The 26592-nt window shown below is 52.6% G+C and overlaps 1 protein-coding gene across 1 annotated transcript in view; it reads right to left on the reverse strand.

The window, feature by feature from the left end:
* The window catches only part of CHST11 (carbohydrate (chondroitin 4) sulfotransferase 11), a 234912-nt gene that overhangs the window by 2634 nt on the left and 205686 nt on the right, over positions 1–26592 (reverse strand). Inside the window, exon 3 of the mRNA XM_006769393.1 lies at positions 5–832. Within this exon, the coding sequence (XP_006769456.1) occupies positions 5–832 (828 nt within the window). The remainder of the gene's footprint in view (positions 1–4; positions 833–26592) is intronic.

Raw genomic sequence — 26592 nt, forward strand, 5'->3', positions numbered from 1 at the left:
GCACTGAGTAATTGAACATTAAAAAATCGAGTTTGTAGACTTCGTACAGCTGCGTTTGGTGCTCCGAGCTGATGTTCTGGAAGAACTCCGTGGTCATTTCGTCAGTAGTTCTTGTGGACTTGGCGTAGGTGGGGAACTTCAGGTAGCTGCCCACCCCCGCCAGCTGCAGGACGTAATTGGAATCCTCCTCCAGCGTCTCGTACTTGCCCACGAGGTCGTAGTGGATGTGGCACGGGTGGCAGAGGGAGTAGACGGTCTGCCAGTGCTCGTTGAAGGGCTCCTCGCGCTGGGTGTGCGGGTCGATGAGATAGGCCACGAACTCCTCGAACTTGACGTCGTCGCCCTTGCGCAGGGCCTCCTGCGTGGCGTTCTTGCGCTGCCGCTTGATGATCTTGGTGCCGTAGCGCTTGTGGAAGGACGTGTTGTACTTCTGCGTGAACTTGTTGCGGTAGGCCGACACCAGCCGCTCGAAGGGCTCGCGGACGAACAGGAACTTCATGTAGCTCTTCAAGCGGTGGTTGATCTCGGGGATGCTGTACTGGTTGAGGGTCTTCAGGTTGGCCGAGACGTGCGCCTCGTTGGCCGGGATCTCCATGGGGTCGCTGTACTTGCCCCGCCCGGTCAGGACCATCATGAGGCGCTTCCAGTTGGTGCAGGCCACCTTGGGCACGTAGCAGTAGATGAGCTCGTGGTCCTCGTCCACCACCAGGTGCTTCAGGTCGTTGGGCGTCAGCACCCGCCGCTTGCGGCTCACGGCGCTATTGGCCCGGCAGGTGTCGGTGACCTGGTCCCGGCGCATCTGGTGCAGGACGGCGGTGTTGGACAGCTCGAGCTGCGGAGGGGACACAAGAGGGAGGAGAATTCAGTACTCGGGCGGGAGGTTTGCACTTGGCCACAGGCATCGCCGTGACGGCCGGAGCAGGCCACTGAGACAGCTAGCGGACCACTAAGTGGCCTACATTTCCATCCCTTATTCTTGCTCTTGGTTCCACCATCCTTCCTTTGTGGAATAATATAATGAGCAACTCTATAACGTATGCATCGCCCTCTACGTGCCCAGCATTTTGCTACAGCTACATAAATACAGTTTTTCTTTTTTAAATATATTTTTATTGAGTTCAGAGAGAGGAAGGGGGGGGGGAGAGAGAGAGAGAAAGAGAGAGAGAGAGAGATCCAAAATGAGAGAATCATGGATCAGCTGCCTCCTGTACGCCCCCTACTGGGGATGGAGCTCGAAACCCAGGCATGTGCCCTTGACTGGAATCAAACCTGGACCCTTCAGTCCGCAGGCTGACACTCTATCCACTGAACCAAACCGGCTAGGGCTATACAGTTTTTCTTTTCACTGTACAACAAATTTGAACCGTTGTTGATTTATTTAGTAGCACCAAGTACCTGCCATTATGCCAGGCATCATGCTGCCAGGCACTGCAGATGCAGTAATAAAACAGTACAATGAGGTAACTGCCCCTTTGAGTTTCCAGTCTCGCTGGGAAGAAACTGGAAAGGAGGCTCAGAGAGGTTAAGTTACTAGCTTGAGATCACACAGTGAGCAACACACAGTCAGTATTCAACTCAGGTCTGCCTGGCAAACAAAGCCACCCACTTTCGACTCCACTCCGATGTCCAGCACCCCATCTTCTTGAAAGCAAGCAAGCACGGAGGGCTGACATTTGATTGCTCTATTTTGATGCAAGGGCGGGGGGGCCTGTTCCTCCAAGCCCGTCACTGTGGACATCTGTTGCTTGTTGCTTCCTCTGGCACCGGGGCCTCGACTTTCCTCGGGGAACCTGTTCTCCATTCTCAGTTCCCTTTTCTCTCAAGCTGCCGAGCTGTGTGGATGGCCCCTGGAGTGTGGGGACAGGGAGGGGCTGGGCTGGGAAGGAAGGGTGCAGAGCAGAAAGACACAGGGATGTATGGGGGTGACATCATCTGAATACCTAGGTCTGTACGTGGCTGAAACCAGACCCCCGGACTGCTGGGCTTTTGTTACATTAGTTAATGCATTTGCTTTGCTGTGTGAGGCAGCTGGAGTCTGGATGATATTATTTGCAACCAGAACATTTGGGTATTTGCACGTGTTGCCTTTGAGCTCATCGTTTATGCCATATTCATCTATCCAGTCAGATGTGCGCAGATCTAACAGTGTACAAGGCACTCACTCTATTCTGCTCCGCTGGGAGATACGGCCTTTTCCTAAAGGGCTCACAGGCTAGGAGGCACCAGGCCAGAGCTGGCAGCCTGCATCCGGGCCTCAGGGAAGATGTGTGTGCTCCTCTACATTCTAGGAGCAAAAGTTTCTCCCCAAAAGGCCATTCACTTCCAGGCGGAACCAGTTCTCATGAACCACCTAGAATAGCGGTTCTCAACCTGTGGGTCGCGACCCCTTTGGGGGTCGAACGACCCTTTCACAGGGCTCGCCTAAGTCCATCGGAAAACACATATATAATTACATATTGTTTTTGTGATTAATCACTATGCTTTAATTATGCTCAATTTGTAACAATGAAATTGGGGGTCACCACAACATGAGGAACTGTATTAAAGGGTCGTGGCATTAGGAAGGTTGAGAACCACTGACCTAGAATAAGAGACAGGAGACCAGACCACTTTGGCGCGCCCGCATCTTGGCCTCCAACACCCTATTGTTGCAGGCCAGCCCTAGGTCATGGACTTCACTATTTATTTTGAACAGGAAAACGATGACCTTTGCATACCCTGACTTCTTAGCGGATCTATCCCTCACCTTAAGAAGAACGTTCATGCCATTAAAAACAAAACAACAGATTGTCCTAAAAGAAAATAGAAGGACCAGGAAGGAAAAGGGGCCATCAATTTTGCCCATTTGAATCGCTATGGAGAGTTTTGAAGGCAATAAATTATTAAAAGAGCAGAGAAACGTGGACTCAGCACCCCTCCCACCTCCACCGCCCTTTTCCCAGCTCTTTTCAGATGGAGACAATTCTCGGTGCCTTCTGCGTCCCCAGGGAGGGAGCATGTCAGTTAATACTGCATTCAGGACCACAAAGCCGTGAAAAATAGAAACGATAGTAGCGTATCGCTTTACGTCCAATTGTAGAGACAGAAAATAACTCAGTGGGGCTTTGCCATGTGGTATCTGAGGTTTCTTTCTCTCCCATTTCCTTCTTCTCCGCGCCAGCTGGCGTGGCGAATGGCACACCTGTAGCAGCGAGTCCCTGAGGACTCGGAGGCCAGAGTCAAGGGAACCAGCGCCTTCTCAATCGAGAGACACAGCCGGGCCCCTTCCAGGGGGAGGAAGTCCACCTGGGCCTCCAGTGTTGAATTGTTAGACAAACTGTTTTTTAAAAATATATATTTTATTGAATTTTTACAGAGAGGAAGGGAGAGGGATAATTAGAAACATCGATAAGAGAGAAACATTGATCAGCTGTCTCCTGTACACTCCCTACTGGAGATGTGCCCGCAACCAAGGTACATGCCCTTGACCGGAATTGAACCTGGGACCTTTGAGTCTGCAGGTAAACGCTCTATCCACTGAGCCAAACTGGTTAGGGCAGACAAACTATTTTTTAGAACTACTTATTTTAAAATAAATACAGATGGGTGTTGGTTTAAACTTATTAAAAATACAATGTTACTTAAAATCTGCACAAATATAAAAGTAGGTATATGTGACCCAAACAAATGTGAACACTGACATGGACAATATTAACTGACGGACGATAGTTTTACTGGAACCGAAGTCCTGTCGGAAATGTGTCCAGCGCTCACTGTCTGCTGGGGAGGCTCCCGGCCAGCTGATATCCAGTCCCCTGTGCACACGAGGACTCAATTTTCCCACCACGTCTCATTTCTAGTTACTGTAAAACCCAGCCCCCTGTAACACCACAAGATCTTTACTCGCTACAGATTCATCACGTATCTACTTTCTGTCTCTGCCCATTTCTAATTACCCCAACAGCGATTTCCAACCTTTTTTCATTCGTTGCACACATAAACTGATTACTAACATTCCGAGGCACACTAGGAAATAGATTTTTTGCTGACCTGACCAAAAAATAGGTATAATTTTGATTCATCCACACTAGATGGCTATTGTTGTGTTGCCTGTTGTAAAAATTATTACGGCACACGGGTTGAAAACCACAGGCAAACAGCGATTTCTAACCTTAAAAACGTGCAAATCTGACCCTGTCACTTCCTCACTGGTCCCAAGCAGGGCTCACAGGAGCTCCAGTAACAGGAATAACTCCAGCAATGGACAAGTTCCCTGAGTAGCACCCACAGGGGTGGGGCAACAAGAAGACGGGGCATGAAGAGGACTCGCTGATGAGCAGTTTGCTCCCTTGTCACTGAAAGAGAACACCTGTCTTTCCCAGCCATGTTTTATCAATTCCACTCAGCAGAGGTTTGTTGATCTGGTAACTCTCTGGGCTGTGAGAGGAATCTCTTTCCTCTTTCACTCCCTTTCCTTCCCTTTTTTTTTCTTCCTAAAGCTATTTGAAGCCACCATGAAGGACATAGATGCAGAATAAAACTGAAATAGAATAAAAAACCAAATATACTAACTACACAGGCTGTGATTAAAGACCTCACTCGATTGTGGGCTTCCTAGTGGCAAGGGCAAAAAGGGAAATGTGATTAAATCTTGTTTTTGTGCTCAGAAAGGAGCAGCATTCCAAATGCTTGGGGCAGAAAATGGACATTTTAAGCGACTCAGAAAGTTCAGCGCAGGAGGTGCTTGGATTCCATTTTCTCACTTTGGAGTATTCAGAGTGTTGCTTGCCCCAGCTGACTGAATACCAATGTTACTATTCACTGCCACCTAAAGTCCACAGAATGTTCCAGCATTTACAGAACACTTTCACATACGCCATCTCATTAAAGAACCCACTGGAACTTCTCCAGAGCCTGCTAAAAGAAGGTTTATATTTAACACACCAGACCATGTTTCCAACCACATGTCATTTTTGGGGGGCTGGCTACCGCCAAGTATTAATACTTCATGTTAGTGGTTCTCAACCACCAACACACGTGGACATCACCTGCAGGGCTTGTGAACATGCAGTTTCTGATCTGGTAAGTCAGGGATAGGCCTGAGAATCAACATTTCTAGCAAGTTCCTGAGGGTGCTAGTTTGCTCGGGCTCCCATTACAGAGTACCACACACACACTGGGTGGACGGCACAGCAGGAACTTATTTCTCACAGTCATGGAGGTGCGGGCAGGGGTGGCCTCTCTCCTTGCCTTGCATATGTCCGCTTTCTTGTTGCTCGTCACCTGGCTGTCCCTTCCTCTTCTTACAAGGACACCAGTCCTACTGGATTAGGGTCCGCCCTAAATGGACTCAACTTAATCACCCCTTTAAAGGCCCTGTCTCCAAATCCTGTTACATTAGAAGAGCCTGGGGGATGGGACTTCAACATGTGAATCTGGAGTTGTGGGGAGCCCATCCCACCAGGGGAGGCGGATGCTGCTGGCCCAGGACCCCACGTTGAGAATCACGGGGTCGCACTGTGAGGAAAGGACTGTGATGTGACATCCCTCACCCATTCGTAGCTTTTCCCAATTATAGAACACGGAACCCGGGTTCGTCATCCATGCCAAGAGCGTCCCAGATCTGCCTTCAGTTCCAGCCCCGATCCCCCCCGCCTCCCTTTCATCTCCCGAAAGTATAAATTAGGCCAGAGCGAGGGCTGGTTCTAGGAAACCGTGGACACGGCTGCAGGCTCCCGGCTGGGTCCTGCCTTCTCGTTTGGATGCCTATTTTTAATTTGGGCATTTAAAAAAAGGCAGCTATAATCAGTGTAGGTACCACATTTAGGGGCTGTTTGAAAAAGTCTTTCAAACTTTCTGGCGTTTCATCTTAAAAGGAAGAGAAGCTGGTTGCCCTTCAATTAAAACATCTTCTGTGGTGTTTACATTTCTCTCACTGGAGGGAGGAGCAGCCTCCCGGAGAACAGTGGCATCCCAGAGAGAAAGGTAAATTTGGAGGCATCAGGTGAGGGGGGCTTGGCCAAATCTGCCATTAACAACCGTTAGCTTGGGCCCAGCCTCGGTTTCTCCACTTGAAAATCCTAATACAAACTCCCTGACCCCACACGCCCCTCATTGCTCGATCATCCATCATCCTGTGGCGTTTAGGATGGGGGAGGGGCAGAGGAGACCCTGACCGCCTGACTTGCTGTGATTCTATCGTTTCTTTCAGGTACAGAAATTCCTAAACTCTCATGAAAAGGGCAACTCGTGAGGAATCACTGGTGAAACCACACCCACAGCAAAAAAGAGGTACACAGCATAGCTAAGCATACTAGCTACCATTTACTTACTATGTTCCAGCCCCTGTTAATCGTTAGCGTTCTAAATAAGATTAGTGTTCCCAATGTATGGATGGGAAACTGAGGGGCAGGGAGAATAAGTAATTGGCTGATGATCAGGCACTAGACACTGGGGCTGGGGTTCAAATCCAGGCAGCCTGCGCTTTGAGACCACGCACTGTGCAGCCTCCCACAGTCCGAAGACCCACCTGGGGGTCACCAGCCCCAGGGCAGCCCTGAAATTGTGAGTCTCGACCCTGGCCGCTCACTGGGACCACAGCGGAGCTTGAAACTCCTGTGAGGCCTGGGGCCCACCTCAGAGATCTGGTGTACCTGCTCTGGGTGTGCTCAGCTCTGGGGATGCTACAGCTGCCCAGGCGGGGACCCCTGCTGGAGCGGCTTCAATGCCACAAGCTACAACCTAAAGCACAAACTGGGTGCGAACAGGGACCTGTATGTGACCTTGGGCGAGGACCTTCCTGGTCCTCAGATCTAATGGAAACGGGCTTTCCTCTCAATAGGGCCAGAGGTCAAAGGTCTAGAGCAGCGGTTCTCAACCTGTGCGGCGCGACCCCTTTGGGGGAGGACAGACTGGGTGCGAGCAGGGACCTGCATGTGACCTTGGGCGAGGATCTAATGGAAACGGGCTTTCCACTCAGTAGGGCCAGAGGTCAAAGGTCTAGAGCAGCGATTCTCAACCTGTGCGGCGCAACCCCTTTGGGGGTCGAACGACCCTTTCACAGGGGTCACCTAAGACCATTGGAAAACACATAATTACATATTGTTTTTGTGATTAATCACTATGCTTTAATTATGTTCAATTTGTAACAATGAAAATACATCCTGCATATCAGATATTTACATGACGATTCATAACAGTAGCAAAATTACGGTTATGAAGTAGCAACGAAAATAATTTTATGGTTGGGGGTCACCACAACATGAAGAACTGTATTAAAGGGTCGCGGCATTAGGAAGGTTGAGAGCCACTGATCTAGAGGGTCACAGGTCTCAGATGTCTTTGGTGTGTCATAGGGAACCACTGGGAATCCTAGAATGCTTAAGCTTCCATGTTTAGAAAAGAAAGGAGAAAGATATTGGGTCTTTAAAGAACCAATCTGGTCTGAACCTGCTGCAGAACATAAAGCGTTCAGGAAAGAGGTAATTCCAGGTTAACTGCCATGAACATTGCCAGAGAAATTGGCTTTTTAGGATTTGAACCCATCACAAAGGGAAACACCTGTTTGATTGCAAGGATGGAATCTCTTTCCAAAGCAAATGGAAGAAAAAGGTGCAATGGCTGGAAAGCCCTAGGACATGAGGCAGGGGTGCAGGAGACGTCTTGTGGGGTGACCCAGGGCTGGGCACTGACCAGACTCAGCTGACAAGGTGAGCCACGGCTCTGAGCTCCGTGGGCAGAAACAAGCGCGTCCAGGGAAACCTTGCCGTAAGGGACTAATTCAGGCGAGGGGGCGTCTGTGAAAGCCAAAAGTCCGTTACATAAGTAGGTTTTCCGAATGTGTCTGTTGAAAAATTGACAAATTAGTTAATTTACTTGTTTTTACTCATGCAGACACATTTGAGTAATTAAAGTTAAGTATGTATGAAACGTTTAATTTCACAGAAAAGTTTCCTATACGTGTCACAGTAATTTTATATTTATACTGAATAGGCCTAGTAAATACGCATTCACCAGGCGCCATGAGTAAACAAATGCACACGGCGGGGGCGTGGCTTAGGGGGCGTGGCCTAGCGCCCGTGGGAACATCAGCTGCAGAAAGTCAGGTCAGGAGACAACAGAACCGATTACCGCTTGCAGTGCAGTGTGGTTATGGGCTAGTCATCCCTGAACATTGGCGCCTCTTGGATTTAAATACGTAGACTTTAGTTGTAGATATGTAACATTTATTTATGTCGGCGAAACTACTAGTGTTTTTTCCAACATATGGCCTATTTGCTAAAATGTGTTAAAAACAACACTGAATTAATAACAACAAAAATAACCTGTTAATTCAAGCAAATCTTGGTTAAAAGCATTTTAAAATTAACAAGGTGTTAATTTCTGCGTATGACATAGGGACCGGAAATATTGTCTGTTAAATCTGAAGTCGGTGAAATCGAGGCCCACACATGGACGGTTTACTGTCAGAGCAGTGGTTCTCAACCTCCTGGCCCTTTAAATACAGTTCCTCATGTTGTGACCCAACCATAAAATTATTTTCGTTGCTACTTCATAACTGTCATGTTGCTACTGTTATGAATCGTCATGTAAATATCTGATATGCAGGATGGTCTTAGGCGACCCCTGTGAAAGGGTCGTTCGACCCCCAAAGGGGTCGCGACCCACAGGTTGAGAACTGCTGCTGTAGAGGGTCCTTTTAGGCTTGTGGGTAAGGTACTTCTTTTGTGTGCAGGGTTTGAATCCGGTGACCTTGGTTAGGGTCACAGACTCATCTGCCCTCCAGAGTGGGCAGGGCGTCCCTGGGCCACTGGGAGGTAGGGGGACGCCACTTCAGCCTTACCCATGAGGGAATGAGGACCCTGTCTTTGAAGATCTTTCAGTGTCTGGAGGGAAGCCAGAAAACCAGACTGTATGTATGTGTCATCCCTACATGCTTTAATGTTAGCTACAATTGAAATAATTTTTTTTCTTAAATGCTGTGGGCCAAACCGTACTTGTTGGGGCTGGGTTTGCCTGCAGGCCACCAGTTGGTGCCCTCACCCAGGCATCTGAGGATGGGGCCAGGGAGGAGGGGCCCTCGCGGAGTCTCTGGCCCAGCTGCCTCGCTCAGGGGAGCAGTGCGGGACAGGGAACCGGATGGAATGGGCAGACTGCAGGAGCTCCAGAGTGCAACCAGAAGCAGCAGGTACTGAGAGAAACCAGTGGAAGCTCAGCTCTCAGCCCCTCCGGCCGCCCGCCTCACCTGCCTCTGTAATACTCATCGCAATTTACACTCTTCTCTGTGTCTCTCCCGTCTAGAATGCAAACTCTGGAAGGGCAGGTGGCTTCAGTTTTTGGTTCACTCTGTATCCCCAGTGTCGGCACATACCAGGCCCTTAAAGCAGCAGTCGCCACCCTTTCAGACCTCACGGACCGCCAGTGATCCATGGACCACTGTGTGGCGACCGCTGCCTTAAAACTCCGTGGAATGAATGAATGCATGCCCGAATGAATGACTGGGGGACGGCGGGGACTTTTAAGGCTACCAAATGCCTGATGAGGCCCCGCAGGCTTCCTGCCCCGGCAGCCCCACCCCACGTTCCACGGAGGGTTTCTGGCACAGATCCTGCAGCCGAGCAAGAGCTCAGCATCGGCCCAGCGGCCGGAGCCAAGAGAGAGGCAGCTGGGCTCTGGGCGTCGGGTGGAAACGGGCTCGGGTGACTGCAACAGCCTTTGCTGAAGGGGGAAACTGGTACTTTCCACCCATCTGGCGAGGCCAGGAAACAGGAGGAGGGAAACCGTGAGAGGGGGTACGGCACCAAGGGCTGCCCTGGGGTTTTGGCGTGGGGTGCAAGCTGCCAGGGCTCCCCTCCAGCCCGGCCAGGTGTGGCTCTAAGGCCTCCTTTCCATCTCAGATCAGCTGTTTGGGCTTCCGGACGCCCGGGAGGGTGCGGGAGGGGCACAGGAACAGGGATGGGGTGGCTGCCAAGCTGAACTGGCCTCCGATGAATGGTGGCCCGGAACAGGGACAATGGTGGGGAAGGGATGCGGCTCCCACACTGCTGGGGAGGCTGGGTTTCCTGGGAAAGCAGAAGTCAGAGGGCGGGCAGAGCGTGCACCTGCTGACTGAGCTGAATGCTGGCAGGAGAGAGGGAGGAGGGTTCCACTGCGCAGCCTCAAACTGCTGAGGGCGCCCCAACCCAGGCACCTCCCCAAGGGCAGTGCAGTTTAGGGGCAGGGCGCTGTGACACCCCCAGCTTCTCCATCTGCTCTCTCCCTCCTTGGACCAACAGGCTCTGTTGGCCCTTCCTGCTTCTCTTCCCAGACTCACCAGAATGTCCTACTATTCATATTCTGTCCAAATCCCTTGACCTTTCCAGGCTTGCTTTCCCATCTGTAAAATGGGGACAATTAGAGAGTCTACTTCTCTGGGTTGCTTTAGTTCCGCGAGAGCCCACCAGGAAAGCACTAGCCTGACGCACAGAGGGCACGCGGTCAACAGTCCTTCTCTCGGTCACTGTACGTATTAGAGGGTTGCTTCCTACGTGGCCGGCAGCATAGCAGGCATATTGCCCCGCCTTCCTCTGCCTCATGGCAATTCTCCATGTTCAGGGTCGCTGAGAATGACCGCAGGTGTTTGGTACAATGGGGACTCCTGAGAAGTTGTGACTCAGTGGGTCTGGGTGTCCTAGGTACCTGCTCCTGACCACGGCCCCGGAGGAGGGAACCTGCAAGGCCGCTGGCCCTGCGTCCCACTGAGAATTGCTGAGGCAGCATTTGCTTTTACGCGAGCGGGCCTGCAGTGAACGTCCAACACATTTGTCATCTGTGTGAAATGTCTGGCTCGCGGCCATTCAATATCTCGCTGACACAGAAGACAGAGGCAATCGGAGGCAACGTGGATTGGCAGCTGCTAAGCACATTGGTGCTCTGCAGAGCAATTTTCTCGGTAGGCAGAGATTAGCTATTCATATGTACCAGCAGGCTCTACAGCGTGCGTTGGAATGTCAAAGTGAACTCTGGATGGAGAGATCCAAAAAGGTCACCTTACTTCTTAATCAGGTAGCACGTTTCAACCGTATCCCCTTTCCCTATTGTCCCAAAGGTGCCCGCGAGCCACTCTCTTGGGCTTTCATGGTGCATGTTTTGTTTCTTTCATAAAGAGGAGAGGCTGAGCCAGCTCTGCAGATGGGGCCCCAAACTCTCCTCCCACCCCAGCCCTGGAGGCACTGCCTCCTCTCCCTCCCTCCCCACACCCATCCCCAACACACCTGGGCCCCCACGGAGCCATTTCCACCCCCTTGACCCCTTTGTCTGAAGCTGGTCCACCCGGCTCAGAGTTACATCACCGAGAATGAAGGGAGTTTATCTCATTTCCCTCTTCCAGGGCCTCAGGACAGGGCCTGGGCATCTCTCCATCCAGGTGCCAGGCATTCAGTGCCCAGCACTTGCAGTGCTTAGAAAAGGGTGAACAGCCTTGTGCCCACACATTAGTGTCTTTCCAGCACGAAGATTTTTTGTCTCAGTCAGTTCACTGCCTCTCCCTCTCCCAAGGATGGTCCACTTGGGAGCTTCACGGAAGGCCACCGTCGAGCACTTTAGGAGCAAACACATCTGAATTCACCTGCTGTGTACTGAGAAATGTACAGGATTTTTTTTTTTTTTATCCTGGGCTGCCTCTCAGGTCACGTCTGGGGCATACAAATACACATAACACACCATACGTGATGTCCTGGGCTTCGCCCTGGGGCCCAGACATGAATAAGACGCCCTCAAGTTAAGATCATCGGAGTGCAAACATCCTTGTCCCAGAGCTTTCGAGTGATTCACTCCCCTAGAGTCTTTGGAACACCGAGCTTTGAGTTGGAAAACACCTTTGCGATCATCTGACCTCATGTTCTGATGTGTAGATGGCAAAACTGAGGCCCAGAGACGGGAACGCATCGCCCAATCCCAGGGGGGCAGCCCTAGGCCCGGACCCCGTCTTCCCTTGTGGGTGTGGCTGCTGTACATAGAGAGAAACATCTATTGTGAAGAGTGGAATCTTCTCGTTTCATCCACCCAGCAGCCCTTGTTGATGGCGTAGAGATGAATTCGGGGACAGCATGAGGGGTGGTGCCCAAGTGCCATCCACGTGGTGCTAAACCACCTCTGTGCGCTATAGAAGACGTCCTTGCTACCTTCTACCAACCTAAGGGCAGTGTTTTGGTGACACAGATGGGGTCATAGTCAGTGGAAATTCTAACACCAACTTTGTTTTTAAAAAAGAATAGTGACCTTGTTTGGGCCAGTGGAAGGAAGAATTAATTTTAGGATAGAATATTTTTTTTATCTTCACCAGAGGATATATTTATTGATTTTAGAGAGAGAGGGAGAGAGAGGGAGGATGGGGAGAGATGGGGGGGAGAGAGAGAGATAGAGAGAGGGGAGAGATATGTGAGAGGGAAACATCGATCTGTTGCCTCACATACATGCCCCGACTGAGGTTTGAACCTGAAACCTAGATATGTGCCCTGACCAGGAATCGAACTGTAACCTTTTGGTGTGCAGGATGATGCTCAGAGCCATCCAGCCAGAGCCAGGATAGAATTTTTATAGAGAATGAGTGCCTCCCTGAACCCATTAAATAGACACTGAGCAAACACGGAAAGCATTTGGTTTCTCACCCTGCCTAGGAAGCCGGGGATTCTGCTGAGTTGACCTCACAGGGGTCGGAGGTCAGATGCTGGAATCAGGCACACATCTGGACGTGACTCCTGACAACACCCCTGACTAGCCACATGACCCAGGGGCACTCACCCATTTCCACCCTCCCAGCCTCAGTTTCCTCGTCTGTAAGGTGAGGGTTGATAGTAGCACACACGTCACAGGCTGTCATGAGGTTTAAAAGAATAAGGTCTGCAAAGAATTAAGCATATCCCCTGGCCTGCAGCTGCTCTTCATGCACAGGCAATTAATAATCAAAGTTAAAGATTCTTTCCCCTGAAAAAAAAAGAGATCTTCTTTACTTGTATCTGTTTCCATCAAGCAGCAGAGTGGCGTATGACACAGGCTCTGCAGCCAGGCAGCCGGGACTTAAAATCTGGCTCCACCACCTACCGGAGGTGGACCTTGGGTTAGTTACTTAACACGGGTCTCAGTATTCTCATCTGTAAAATGGGCGTATAAGACAGCACTGACTTTTAAGGTTCTATGTGATGCTGAAAACAGCTTTCTTTCTGTTCAATGCACTGGGGGTGTGCAGAGGATGGCACCAAAGGCATCACTCATCTTGCATTCAGGCCAAGGGGGTTATGAAATGATCAAGAAGTCCCTTGCATTCACCTTCCTTAACTAAGCCTCCGTACCAACAAGGAGGGAGAGTGGCTGATGTCACTTGTCCTTTCACTTCCCCTTGTCTTTCCAGGGTGGAGGCCAAATAGTGCTGAGTATAGGGCGGAGCGGGAGAGAAAGCCCAGGCCCACATGTGTCCACACGCCCAGGCTCTGAGCGCTGTGGAAGGGCTGACATCTGGCCTCTGCCAGGCAGGCACACGTCTCTGGCCCCCAGCCGACCCATCCTGCTGCCTGCAGGCCCCACCTGGCCCCTCGGTGGGATCTGGATTTGTCAGCCCTCTCCCACTGGCCAGCGGGTCGCTGACCTCCTGGTCTTATGCTCCATCCCTTGGGAGGTCACCTCAACCTGGCAGCTGCCCCCAACCTTTTCTTTACTGGGGTGATGGTGAGAGGAGGCTAGTGCAAAGCTAGGTAACGTTTGTCTTCGGGGAGATACATTCTAAGAGGTCACAGACGAGGAAAGGAAGACTTTACAATGCAGTCTGTGTGGCAGCTGACAGGTGCTAACTCAGGGACTGGCCGTACCTGGTGTCGGACTGAGACCTTGCACTGGCTAGCCCAGAAGCCTGGGGCTTTCTTAACCTCCTCAAGTCTCTATTTCCGGATCTGCAAAATGGGCAAACAATAGCCCCTGCCTCAAAGGTGGCCGAAAAGATCAGATGAGGTATAGTATTCACTCAGCATGTAAGTCAAGCATGTCAAACTCGCGGCCCACGGGCCGCATGTGGCCCACCCAATATAATGGTATGTAAGAAACATTTTAATAAAAATTTCATAACTTAATTTTTACAATATCCTGTTATACATAATTATTAATAACGAACTACAACGTTCGCTAATGACTGATTACTATAATCGTGTTGCATTCATTTCCCTTACGTGCCTTACGCACAGGTGCACATTTCTCTCCACTAATACTAGCAGCGAACAGTTTAGCAGCCGATGGCCACATCATTAGTCTTGGACTGACTTGTTTGGTGTGCGCAACAGGAAATATTTCGCTTTCAAAGAACAAGAAAAAGAGGTTTATTTGCGTTACGCTTATTAATTTGTGCAGTTATCAGTGTCTGCTAAGTTAATGTTCAAGAAAACAGATTACTTTTTATTAAAATGTTCTATTATTTTATGTTAACGAGTCATTTATTTCAGCCCTTTGTATTCAGCACGTCACTATCGAAATAAACCTACGTTTCTATGAAAATTGAAGCTTTTGTTTCTTTGCAGCCCACATAAACTTAAACCTTGTTTATGTGGCCCGTGTGAGCCTTCGAGTTTGACATGCTGATGTAGGTGCTCAGTCACCTGGAGCTCAGTATCTCACAGGCGGGTGGGGGGCTGGAGTAGGATCGGAGCTCAGGCGACGCCTTTCCTTGGTGGGGACCGATCTCCCCTGGAAAGGGCAGCTCCTGCGAGGCCGGAGAGGGGAGACGGGAGCTGGGGCAGAGAAGGCCGGGGAAGCAGGGGGTGGGGCGGGGGAACAGGAGGTGCAGAAGCAGCGTCAGTGACCCCAGGGCACCTGTGGGTGGGGCTCGATGGCTGTCCCTGCACCGGCTGTGCCCAAAGTGGTGGAGCCAGGCCGACCTGGGAAGCTACATGAGCTGCAGGGCCCACGGAGGCCCCAGCACCCCACGCCAGGCCTTCCAGAAAGGAAGCTTTGCAGACATGACGACCCCATGGAGCGAGGGAATCTCTTCTCATACACTAAGTGGCATTCTCTCAGACAGCACAGAGAACAGAGGGCCAGAAAGCGAGTGGGTCAGGGTCTGGGGAGGGGAGCCGGTTCCCATGAATGAATCTACTCCCTGTGCTGGCTGAACCCTCCATCGGAGGCCCTGCAGCTCCAGGAAACAAAGGCACCTGGGGATGGCGGGGGACAGGCCGCCAGCCTTCCCAGGGGCGAGCCATGCCCACCCTCCTCCCGGCTCACCTTCCCTGCCCCGGCTCCAGGCTGGGCCCTGGGGACAAAACCAGGCAGAAAAGGATCCCCTTGCCTCCATTTCTTCTGAAAAACGTAAAAACCAGTCACTCAAAAGGAGGCAGGGATGTCTCTAGTCTCGTGTCTCCTGCACTGCCTTCAGGAAGCACTGGGCAAAGGGTCAGTGTGAGGTTTGGGGCAAAACAGAATGATCTAGAAGAGTCTGGACCAACTGACCACTCATTAGCAAGTCCATGACCCCAAGGTGGCCTACAAATTCACCTGCAGGCTCAGGTGGAAGAAACCCAGGTGTTGCATTGACTGAGGTCAATGTTTAGTGAGCACGCGCCATGTGGCAGGGGAGGGCCGGGTCCTGTGGGGGGATCACATATGGGGGGGCGGGGGGACAGGGATGGACCAGGACGACCCCAGGCTGGGAGACGGGGGCTCCGTGTGGCGGTGGACTCCTGCCTGGAGGTGGACTGAAAAATTGACTGGTACTTGGGGGCACCTGCCTCTTTATGGGGAACTCTCCATCCTTCAATGGAGTCGTGGGTAATCAGAGCCAGAGGGACAGCCCGAGGGCCAGCTGGCCAACATGGAGTGACAGCGATGCTGACGGCCACGCCCACAGCCCCAGACCCCTGCTGGCATGCACCCAACTCTCTCTGATTCTGATAACTCTGTGTCGTGTACACTGACACCTCCATTTTACAGATAAGGAAACTGAGGCCCAGAAAGTTAAGCAACTTTCCAAGGTCGTCGGCCTATCTTTTCTCTTTGACCCAGATTAGCTGTCATATTTGCTTTGTTGAGAGCCCCTGACAAGCAAGAATGAAAGCCCAGCTTCTTGGTTTGAGAATTCTTGTCCCACACCGGCCTCCTCACAACACTCTCCACTATGCCTGCATGTTTTATGCCTCAGCGCAGTCCGTGCCACACGGGACGTGCTGGTGGGACCTGTCTGGTGAAGGGACGAAGGTACTGGGTGCCCACCATGGGGCCAGGCATTTGCTAAGCACTTGGCAGTCACTGTGCCAATCAGTTCTCACAATAACCTGAGAAGTGTTACCCCCACTTTACAGATGAATACACTGAGGCTCAGAGAGCTTACACACAAATCTCAAGGCCCACGGCTTGTAAGAGGTGGGGCCTGGGTTTGGCCGTGGTGGTCCAGTTCCGGAGCATGGACCCTCTGTCACACCAGTGAGCCCCAGGCTGACCTTCAGCTGCCCGCCTTTTCGACCTCATGTCCACTGGGAATGGCCTGGACCACTAAACTCTTAGGAAGGGAGCTCTGATTAAATACCCTTCCCGGAGTTTTGAAAATTCCCATAACTAGTTAGCATGTCCCATAAAAACCATCTGTCAATGGTGTTAAAGGGAAGTCAAACTTTCTTCTCAAAGACACTACAGGTTTCGAGGGTATAAGCCTCGGGCATGGGTTCTGCCTTCTTGTCCCCAGAAGCCATATTCTGTTTTCATCGAGAACCGAAATGAAGACGCCTCGCTCAGCCGAGGGACCCCTTTCTCCCTGGGTCTCACAATCGGATTTTCGGGGTGTCTCACACGGACTTCCAGCTTTGTTTAGGGAATTACAGGGGGCCCTGTCTCCCATGGGCACCTGGATGGAGTTCAGAACTGAACCAGCCTCCAGAAGCCCGGGCGTGGCCAGCTCAGGGCAGAGCGGAGCGGTCACAGCCGGGCACGTGGGCTTCCCGGGGTGCCCTGGAGGTGGGGCCCGGGCCGCAGCCCACCTGCTCCCTGGGCTCCGCCCAGCTCAGTCAGCTGGGGTGCTCTGCACACAGGCCAGGATCCAGAAAAGCAAGGCATTTTCTCTGAGTTTTATAGAATTTCTAACCAGAAACATCTGGAAATACATGGGACCAAGTCGGATGCCTCAGGACGAAGCTCCGGCTCCGCCAGGCCGGGCATTTGCTGGGTAAGCCTGAGTCACCGGCCAATTCCCAGCTGCCTCCTCTGCTGCCTCCTCTGCAAGATGACCCTCCTTCCCTCCCTCCCTCCCTCCTTCTCTTCCAGGGAACACAGCACACTCCGTTCATCTGGGTGGTTGAACTTCCTGCCCTTCCACCTGGGACGCTCTGTGCCCAGACCTCTCAGAGACACGAGGGCAATGGCTTTGCAGGGAGGACTCTTCCCGGCGAAGGCAGAAAGCCGGGCCTCACCTTCCCGTTGGTCATCACCCAGCCATGTCCCACAGGAACCCCAAACTCCAAATATCTGAAAGCGCATTGTCACCCGCCTCTTCCCAAGTCCTGGCCTCTGGGCATGGCACTGCTCTCTGCCCAGGTGCCCTGCCAGACGCCTGGACATCTGCTCCCCACCGCCTGGCCACTCCCGCACATGCTGGCAGCCTGGGCACAAGTCACACCCCCTCTAGTCTGACTGCTGCCCCGGAACCTCGGGACCAGGTCAGTCCCTCTACACCCAGCTTGGAGTCCATCATTCCTGCACTGTATGAAGCCGCCACGAGTCTCTACGGCCTTCCACGGGGAGTCCAGACTCCCGAGCTTGGAACACAGGCCCGCGTGCCCGGTCCAGTCTTTCCCGGGCTCCGTGCAGGGGTGCCTGGTGGCCACGCCCACTGCCTGGGGTCTCCCCAGAAGCGCTGGGTTTTCCATTTGGGGAGTGAGTGCTGTTCGGGGAAGGCCACCGTTTCACTGTAAACCACATTTTGGAATCATTACATGCAGGACAGGCCTGGACAGGGAAGGGAGGGGAGGGGAGGAGAGGGAAGGGACCCAACATTCCAGAAACCTTTCCTTGGTGCTGGAAATCTGAGGAGGTAGTTCCTGAATCCCCTCAACCCTGAGAGGCGGATAAGCTCGTCTCTGATTCCCAGATGAGAATGCTGCTTGGCGAGGCTCAGGGCTGCAGGGACGGGGCAGGCCTGGCTTACACCCGTTTGCTCGCTCTTCTGTTACAAAATGTGGCCTCAGAGCCGCAGTTCGAAAGCCCATGAACAGGATGGGAGATACCAGAGTCTCTCTCTTTTCTGCTCCCCATGCCCCCGAGATGAAACAAAGGGAAACCTTCTTTGGGGTATGTTCTCTGGATACGTCCAAACCAAGCGGACTGGAGCCTCCAGTCTCAGGATCACACAGAGCCACCCGCCCGCACACACGGGAGGAAATTAGTCTCTTTGGCACACACATTTGGGCTTGGCTTTGCTTACGGATCGGACTTCCTGTGTGTTTGCTGGCGGCAGAGTAGCTGTTGGGGCTGCACCCGTGCTCAGGGGAGGGGTCAGCGTGAGGGAGGTGCCCACCCTCCACCCCTCCAAAGCCTTTGCGAGCAGCGAACCAGCCCTCCAAGGAAGGTTCCGGTGAGTTTGCGCTCTTTGGCTTGGAATGCCGGAGGAGCTGGCCAAGGTCAAGGCACAGGTATAGACAGGGCGAAAGGGGCAGGCAGGAGAGACTGCCCTCGGAAGGCAGCTGGTCAGCAGACGGCAGCCGGCCACGCTCAGGATGCAGAACAGCTGCTGCAGTTCCGGGGAGAAGAGGCTGGTCCTTGCACCGGCATTGACACTGGCGCTTCCGACAGGCTCGCTACCTCTGCCGGCGGGGCCCCTTCCAGGCAGCCGCAGCCCAGGAGCCAGCAGAGCCCCTCCGCCCGCTCCCAGCTGGCCGTGGACTCAGCTGTCGGCCTCCCAGGGCGAGGACGGGAGGCACAGCACCATTCACAGACGAGAAAGCTCAAGTTCAGAGCCGCTGGCTCACGGAGACAGAGCAAGTCGGGCAGGAGTCTGGTCTGTTACGGGTCATTCCAACCCTGCGTCTGTTTCCCTGCCAGCTTATCTTTGTTGCTCCCTTTTTTCTCTCTCACTATAATTCTTAAAACAATTCTAGAAACTAAAGGTCACGATTAGAGGTAAACAATCAAAGGAAAAGAAAAATCCTCCAAGCTCCCGTTAACTAGAGAGCATTATTATGAGTGCTTTGGTGTGTTTTCCCAGCTTTGTTCCCCTGTTTTCATTGCTAGTGCACTCGTGTAAACTGCATTTCCCCTTTCAGCAATTAATCAGGGACAAGGATGGTACTGCTTTAACAGGCCCTTCAAGGGGGAGAGAGACACTGGCTGTCCACCTTGTCCCTTTCTGCCCCCTGCCTTCCTCAGTGGCACTGCCCTTCCTCTCCTCCCCTCCCCTCCCCTCCTCTTCCTTCCCTTTCCCTCTCCTCTAGCAGCAGTAAGAGCAGGAGGCACCTGGGAGGGCAGGATGAGGTGAGCCTTCCTGGGCAGGGCTGGAGCCTCTGGATGTTCAAGACATCGAGGATGGGACTTCAGGGGTCCCCACTGTTTTCTTTTAAAAAAATAAATTTAAGCCCTAGCTGGTTTGGTTCAGTGGATAGAGCATCAGCCTGTGGCCTGAAGGGTCCCAGGTTCGATTCCGGTTAAGGACACATGCCTGTTGTGGGCTCGATCCCCAGTAGGGGGCGTGCAGGAGGCAGCCAATCAATGATTCTCTCTCATCACTTTTAAATACGTGTTTACTTATTTTGGAGCGAGAGGGAGAGGGAGAGAGAGAAACCTCGACGAGAGAGAGAAACATCAATCAGCTGCTTCCTGCACGCCCCCTACTGGAGATTGAGGCTGAAACCTGGGCATGTGTCCTGATCTGGAAGAGAACAGGTGACCTGCTGGTGCGTAGGCTGATGCTCAACCACAGAGCCACACCAGCCAGGCCCTCACTGTTTTCTTGAGTTGAACCAGGGGGACCACAGCACCCTGTAGCCAGCACTTTTCACAGGGACATTGCAAAATGCAGAGCACTATTGGGAATTAGTTTAAAACTCAGGTCTGGTGATTCTGAAATTCACCCTAACCTCAGCTCGTGTCTCAGGTTGCTACTCCAACTCCCTTGCTTCTTAAGGAAAACAGACTCTCAGCTGATGTAGGCTCACCTCAGGACTCTTCTATTTCTTGCCTTGCCCTGCCTTCTTTCCTTCCTCCCTCCCTTCCTTCCTTCCTTCCTTTCTCTTTCTTTCTTTCTTTCTTTCTTTCTTTCTTTCTTTCTTTCTTTCTTTCTTTCTTTCTTTCTTTCTTTTCTTTCTTTCTTTCTCTCTCTCTCTCTTTCCTTCCTTCCTTCCTTCCTTCCTTCCATCCCTCCCTCCCTCCCTCCCTTCCTTTCAAAGAGGAGTTTGGATTGAAGACAGTTTGATTATTCCAGATGCTTGTGAATCAGGACCAGGAAGCCCTGTGTGCCCTGTGTGCCCTGTGTGCTGCCTGTCACTCTACCTGATTTCCTCTTTTCTTTTCATCAGAAATCCAGCAGGTTCCTCAGGGCTTGGTTCACACAAAGGGGACGCTTTAAGGCCAAGCCTGAAGAGACTTGCAAATTAGTTCCTTGGAGGACTTCTGAATAGCAACTAATTACAATCTCTATTTCTGAAGGGACCTCTTACCCAATTAGAGCAGCAGCCTATGAAAAGGAAGTGAAAATTCTCTTGATGGAGAGCCCTGAGCAATTATTATTACTGTTGTTTTCTAAAATCATGCTATGCCTAGAGGCCCCCCCACTCTTTCAATACTGAATTTTACCCCAAAGCATTCTCTGTTGCCCGGGTCCACTTCTCCTTCCCCTTTGTCTGCTGGTGTCTAGCTTACCTGTCAGGCCTCGGCTAACCAGTTGCTTCCCGGGAGGACTTTTCTGAGCAGGTTAGGGGGCCATCCTCCTCCTTCACAGCCTTTCTCATGATGCTGTGACTGTGTGCCTGTCCCCCCACCAGTTCATAAACTCTGCAGTCAAGTGTTTGTTTGTTGTGTTCACTGCTGTGTGCCCAGAACCTAGAACATTGCCTGGCACATAGTAGGTGCCCAATAAGTACCTATCGAATGAGACTAAATGAAAGACACTGGAGAATGAAACTTGTCTTCCTTGGGTCCTGAGTGTAGATTTCTGTGTAAACCCGATTATAAAAGCACATTAACTCATTCATTTATTCATTCAACAGTTAGGAATGTTGGCAGTGTGTAGGATGGCGGACCGGTTGGTCCAATCTCATCACCTCCACTCCACCGCCACCCAAGAAACCACGCCAGGGTGTGGTTCTAGATCCCTAGAGACCCACCTGCTCACAATTATATTGGTGGCCTAGGGCAGCTCGGTGGACCACACAAAACTGCCAAGTAGCCAAATTTGTCCTTCCTAATTAGTATGTTTGTTATGTAACCATTTGACATGCCCTAGACTTGTCCCTAATATCGTCCCTATTCCATCTCCCCAAAGTTATCCTGCCCCACACCCTACCCTTTCAGGGCCCAGAGTTCTGCTAGACAGATAATGAGACTGTTCAGATACAGTAAACCTTGCTGATGAGTTTAGTAGGCAGTATATTCTAATTACACATAGCAAAGCCCAGTTAGTTATAAAACACGTGTCTAGGAAACTCTTGAGATATTACACTGTGATGTCTCAGCCCTCATATCTTAGCACACCCCATCCTAATCCTTACATCAATAACCAAGCCAAGCCGAAACCGGTTTGGCTCAGTGGATAGAGCGTCGGCCTGTGGACTGAAGGGTCCCAGGTTCGATTCCGGTCAAGGGCATGTACCTGGGTTGCGGGCACATCCCCAGTGGGGGATGTGCAGGAGGCAGCTAATCGATGTTTCTCTCTCATCGATGTTTCTGACTCTCTATCGCTCTCCCTTCCTCTCTAAAAAAATCAATAAAATATATTTAAAAAAAAAATAACCAAGCCCACCCTTTCTAGAAAATTTCACCCTGGAGCTGACCTCCTTTGCCCAGGGGCGGGGCTGGGCGTGTGGAGATGAGAAGGCGGATGCCTGCTGCTTCTCTTGTTTTCAGACTCCCGGTGGCCCCCCCCATGGCTGGGATCCTCCTGTCTGCCTTGTGGGTAGAGTCCATTTTTAGTTTGCTGTCGCAGGTACCAATCCCAGGCCTCTGGTTTCCACCACAGCCTTTTAATTACAAGCCCCTTAGGTCCCCACCTGAATCCAGCTGTCCTGGCTTTCCCTCGGCACAGGGAGGGGCAGGTCCCGGGTCTCCTGCAGGCTCTGCACCGGGACCCACAACATGGTCCTCGCTGGTCAGCAAGGACCCCCCAAACCCAACTTCTGACCCGTCTGTCAGATAATGAAAAGGACAAGAACGCCTTTGAACTTCAAAGCTGGACCTCCAGCAAAGGCTTAAGCCGTCTTTGGTTGTGCATTTTGCTAAGGATTCTAGATGAGACACTGAGAATCCCCATGGAATACGCAATCAATCTTCTCCGCTGTGCGCCAGGGGGCATATTTGCCTCCTGTCCTGCCCTCTGGTGCATGGCCGCTCAGCGCTGCTCCTCTGACCCCCAGAAGACTAAGCCCAAACCCCAGGCTCGTTAAGGGAGGCAGAGGAGGTGCACACGGGTCTAGAATATTCTAGAACAGGTGCTGTCGTTTTAAAAAGCCCCAGAGCAGCATCCAACCAGCTAACACACCCACTTCCTGTTTGTGTGACTCGTTCTGTTTCTTTTTTTTCTTTCAAATTAGTTTTCTTCTGCTCACGGATCCTCCCCAATTTGTTTTTCGTTTCTAATTACAGAGCAAATCAAAAGGAAAGCTCGCGGTGTTCTCCCTCAAAGGTCTAGCGTCTGTCGGCTTTGTTCAGCCTTGGGGCCACCCCGGCGTGTCATACTGTTTCAGATTAGTAGCTGTGATGATTCATCCTCAGGGGACGTGGGTGCTAGATGGCTGTGGTCCTGGGGAGACCTCAGGCGGAGGGGGGGGCACCTTGCCCAGCCAATGGGGTGAGTGTGGCTGCAGCCCAGACCCTGGCCCCTGGGTCCCACTGGCTGAGGCGCCTGCAGGACAAGGCTGGAAGGGGAGGCTGAGTCGTAGCCCTCAGGGCCAAGTGCAACACAGAACCAAAGGCAAACATACTTCCCCCAGAAAGGCAGTGACGACTGCCCGAGCCCCTAGAAACCTGGGTCAGGTGTTTGTCCCAGTTTGACATCATGAATCCAGGCTCCGCCCCTCAGTATTGTTAGGTTGTGGACAGGCTTACAGAACCTTCCTTGGTTTCTTCTTCCTCATCCGTGAAAAGGGGAAAGGCACGATACCCACCACCTGCGACTGTGGGGAGGGTAAAACCAGATGGCGTGGGTAAGATGCCTGGCACACAGTAGGGCCTCGGGAAACGGGGGCTGGTCCAATATTCTGACGCCATCCTGCTGCTCAGCGGGCACGTTTCAGGAGGAGGCGTGTTTCCTGGGCCCCACAAGCCTCCAGCAGAGCGGGTGGAACCAGAGAGCTCCATTCATTCAATTTACAAAAAACAACACTTTTGCAAGACCACATGGCCTCAGGCCCAAAGATGTGGCGGAGCCTGGAAGGTGGGGAAGGTCCGGAGGGTGGGGTGGGTGCCCATTCTCACACTCCAGGAACTGGGTGCAGGGCTGGGACCCGGATTGCCGGGGGGGAGGTGGCTTGGGCCCGTGGTTCTCGGGGCTTCGGGAGTAAGTGGGGCCTCAGGCCTGGCCACCCTCCCTGACCACCTCCAGGGGCCGGCCACTTCTCCGGCCAGCTCATCCTCCGTGTCACTCCCCTGGGCCTGCGGGCCACCCGGCAACTCTTCGTTCCGAAGAGCACTTAAAATAAATGAGGAGGTGCAGCTAAAGGGGGGTGTTTATAACTCAAAAAGTGCTGATACAACAACCAGCCATGCACCCTGAAGTAGGTATTAGCTAGAGCAGCATTTCTTAGAATTAAACAAGAACTATGAATAGACAGTGATGCTGTGTCTGCAGGCAGGGCCTCCGATTAATGGCAGGAAGCCTATATTCCTGTCGGACTTCAGCCAGCATCGTGTGTGTGTGTGTGTGTGTGTGTGTGTGTGTGTGTGTGTGTGTGAGAGAGAGAGAGAGAGAGAGAGAGAGAGAGAGAGAGAGAGAGAGAATGATGGTGGCAAGGGGCCAGGGGAGGATATATTTGATCTCACAGAGTCATCCAGAGATGCAATAGACAGGAAAGGACAGGATTTCACACTATATGCCAACATAGCATTTCATCGCCCAGCCCTTTCATCCAGAAGGGGATGCTGACATCACTGCGAAGGGACATGGGGACCCCAGATCTTAGCCCTGGCCCTCCCAGCCTGTGTGCCAGCTGGGGCAAGAGTCACAGGCCCAGGAGTCAGTGCACTGGGGGTGATATCACACTGGGATCCCCATTCGGGAACCACCGCAACCCAGAATCCGGGGGCAAGGCACAGCCAGCCCTCCCCAGGCGAAGGCGGGCGAGGAGGAGGCTGGGGTCAGGGCTTTGGTGGATGCTGACCCTCAAAGGAGAGAGGTGTTGGGGTTCCAGGCACCCCGGAAAGTCAGAGAACCTTTCCCGGCAGGAGCCTGCCTCCTGCAGCGTGCCCTTCAAGCCTTTAGTACCGTCTGCGTTTTTTGGGGGAACCTCCTTGCCTTAATCTAGACATGGGTAGCAACAGGATTGAAAGTGCTCGTTCTGCTTACTCTCAAGTGTCGTATCTGCTTGCTCATGGCAATCTACAGGCCAGCGGCTAAAGGCAAGTCCTGGGAGCAGGGCGGAGACACCATGCCATTCTCCTAAAGAGCAGCGATCACCTGTTTACCTACAAGGAGGAGGGGTGGGGGTAGGATTAAAAACAGCCCACCCTCCTGAAAGGGGCTGGGGAGAGGGGGGTGAGAAGACTGTGAAAATATTTTTTGTAAAATTAATTCTTCACCAGTAACACATGGCGAGGCAGCTTAAGAAAGAGCCTAAAGCAGTGAACTCAGAAGCTGGGAACGTTGAGCTGGCCCCACAATCATCTTGGCCTCAGTTTCCTAATCTGAGCAATGGGGAGTCACAGGCCATAGACACTCCAGAGCCACCCGCCTTCAGGCCAGCACCTTGACTTTTATGTAGACACTCTCCCATTTGGCACCTAAAATGAGAGGGCATGGGGACAGGCCCAAAAGGGGGTGTAGGTGTGACTGCGACCCCCAGGTGTCCGTCTGGCCCAGAGGATGGCAAGTCCATGTAAGCAGGTGTCTGGGACACTGTGGCTGAGGGGGTGTGTGTGAAAGGCCATGCTAGGTAGGGTCACGGAGCCCTTGGCACCCCCTGTGGAAAACGAGCACCACCAGACCCTTCGGAGCCTGGGGCCGGGGCTACACCTCTCTCAGGGCTTGGCAGGGACCCCACGTCTGAGCCCGCGCGGAGCCGAGCTGCCCACAGTCGACAGGCCTCTCTTGACTGTTCATTCTCAGCGAGCACAAGGCCGTCCATTTAAACACCGATCCAGCGTCGCTATACGTTGGGTAAGCTCATCGAGATTCATAGGGTGATGCTCACTCGATGAGAGCCAGGCACGACGCACATGAGCTCATTTATCCCAGCAGCAGCCTGCATCCCAGACCCATTCATCCCTGAGCAATGCTCCCCGAGGGGAGGGGCACTGAGATGGCAGAGCTTCCTGCTGGGATGGAGGGGAGGAGGGAGGGGGGGAGGGGGGGAGCCACAGGAGCCTAGGTGAGGGCAGGAGGGGCCAGTGAGCCTGCAGGCTGCCAGGCAGCCGGCTTCCTTCCCTCCATCAACACCTTCCACCCGCTCTGCACCTCTTGGGCCCACATCGATCACGTGAGGAACAGGAACAGTCTGCCTGATGGGGTCAGGGAGGATTAAGTGAGACAAAAGGGAGTGTTTTGCTTGGCGGCTGGCGTCTGGTGAGCAGGCTCGATGTGAGCTGTGATTACGCCATGCGTCCTATTGAACCCTTCACAATGGCCCGGACAGAAGTGACCACGATGGTCTCCATCTCACAGGTGAGGAGCTAAGACTGCCAGAGGGACCAGAACTTGCCCGCAGATGCCCGGCAAGTGCAGGGCCTGGGCAGGATGCACACCCGGGACTCCACGCTGGGGTCTGCCTGTAGGTCAGGATTTGAACATTAGGCCTCGAGTTCCAGGCAGCCACAGGAAGCTGTCCCATGTGTGACCTGCCATTAGAAACCCTTATAGAAAATACTGTCCAGAGTATGGAAACTGCACTGCATGCACCTGGAACGGGGGCCCCTGCCAGGGTTGGTGGGTGTACCCATCATGCTCAGAGCGGGCAAAGCCAGGCAGGCAGCCCTACTCACAGGATGCTGTCTGGGAGGGCTCCGTCTCAGACGGGCATGTGCCCACTGTCTCGTCTTGGCTAAAGGGTGTCACAGGAAGCCGGGCCATGTCCAATCTCCCAGCAGAATAAATGCAGCTCTGCCAGGTCCTGGCATACCTGCTGGCACCCCGAGGAGGGCCTGGGCGGGACTAACCACAGCCTGGCCGTGTTTGAAGAGGCCGGGCTCCCAGCCTGGTGGACAAGGCAGGATTTGTCCTCCGCAGCCACCGGGAGAAACGCACGAGCACTG

This window comes from Myotis davidii, unplaced genomic scaffold (assembly GCF_000327345.1).
Source record: "Myotis davidii unplaced genomic scaffold, ASM32734v1 scaffold120, whole genome shotgun sequence".
NCBI lineage: Eukaryota > Metazoa > Chordata > Mammalia > Chiroptera > Vespertilionidae > Myotis > Myotis davidii.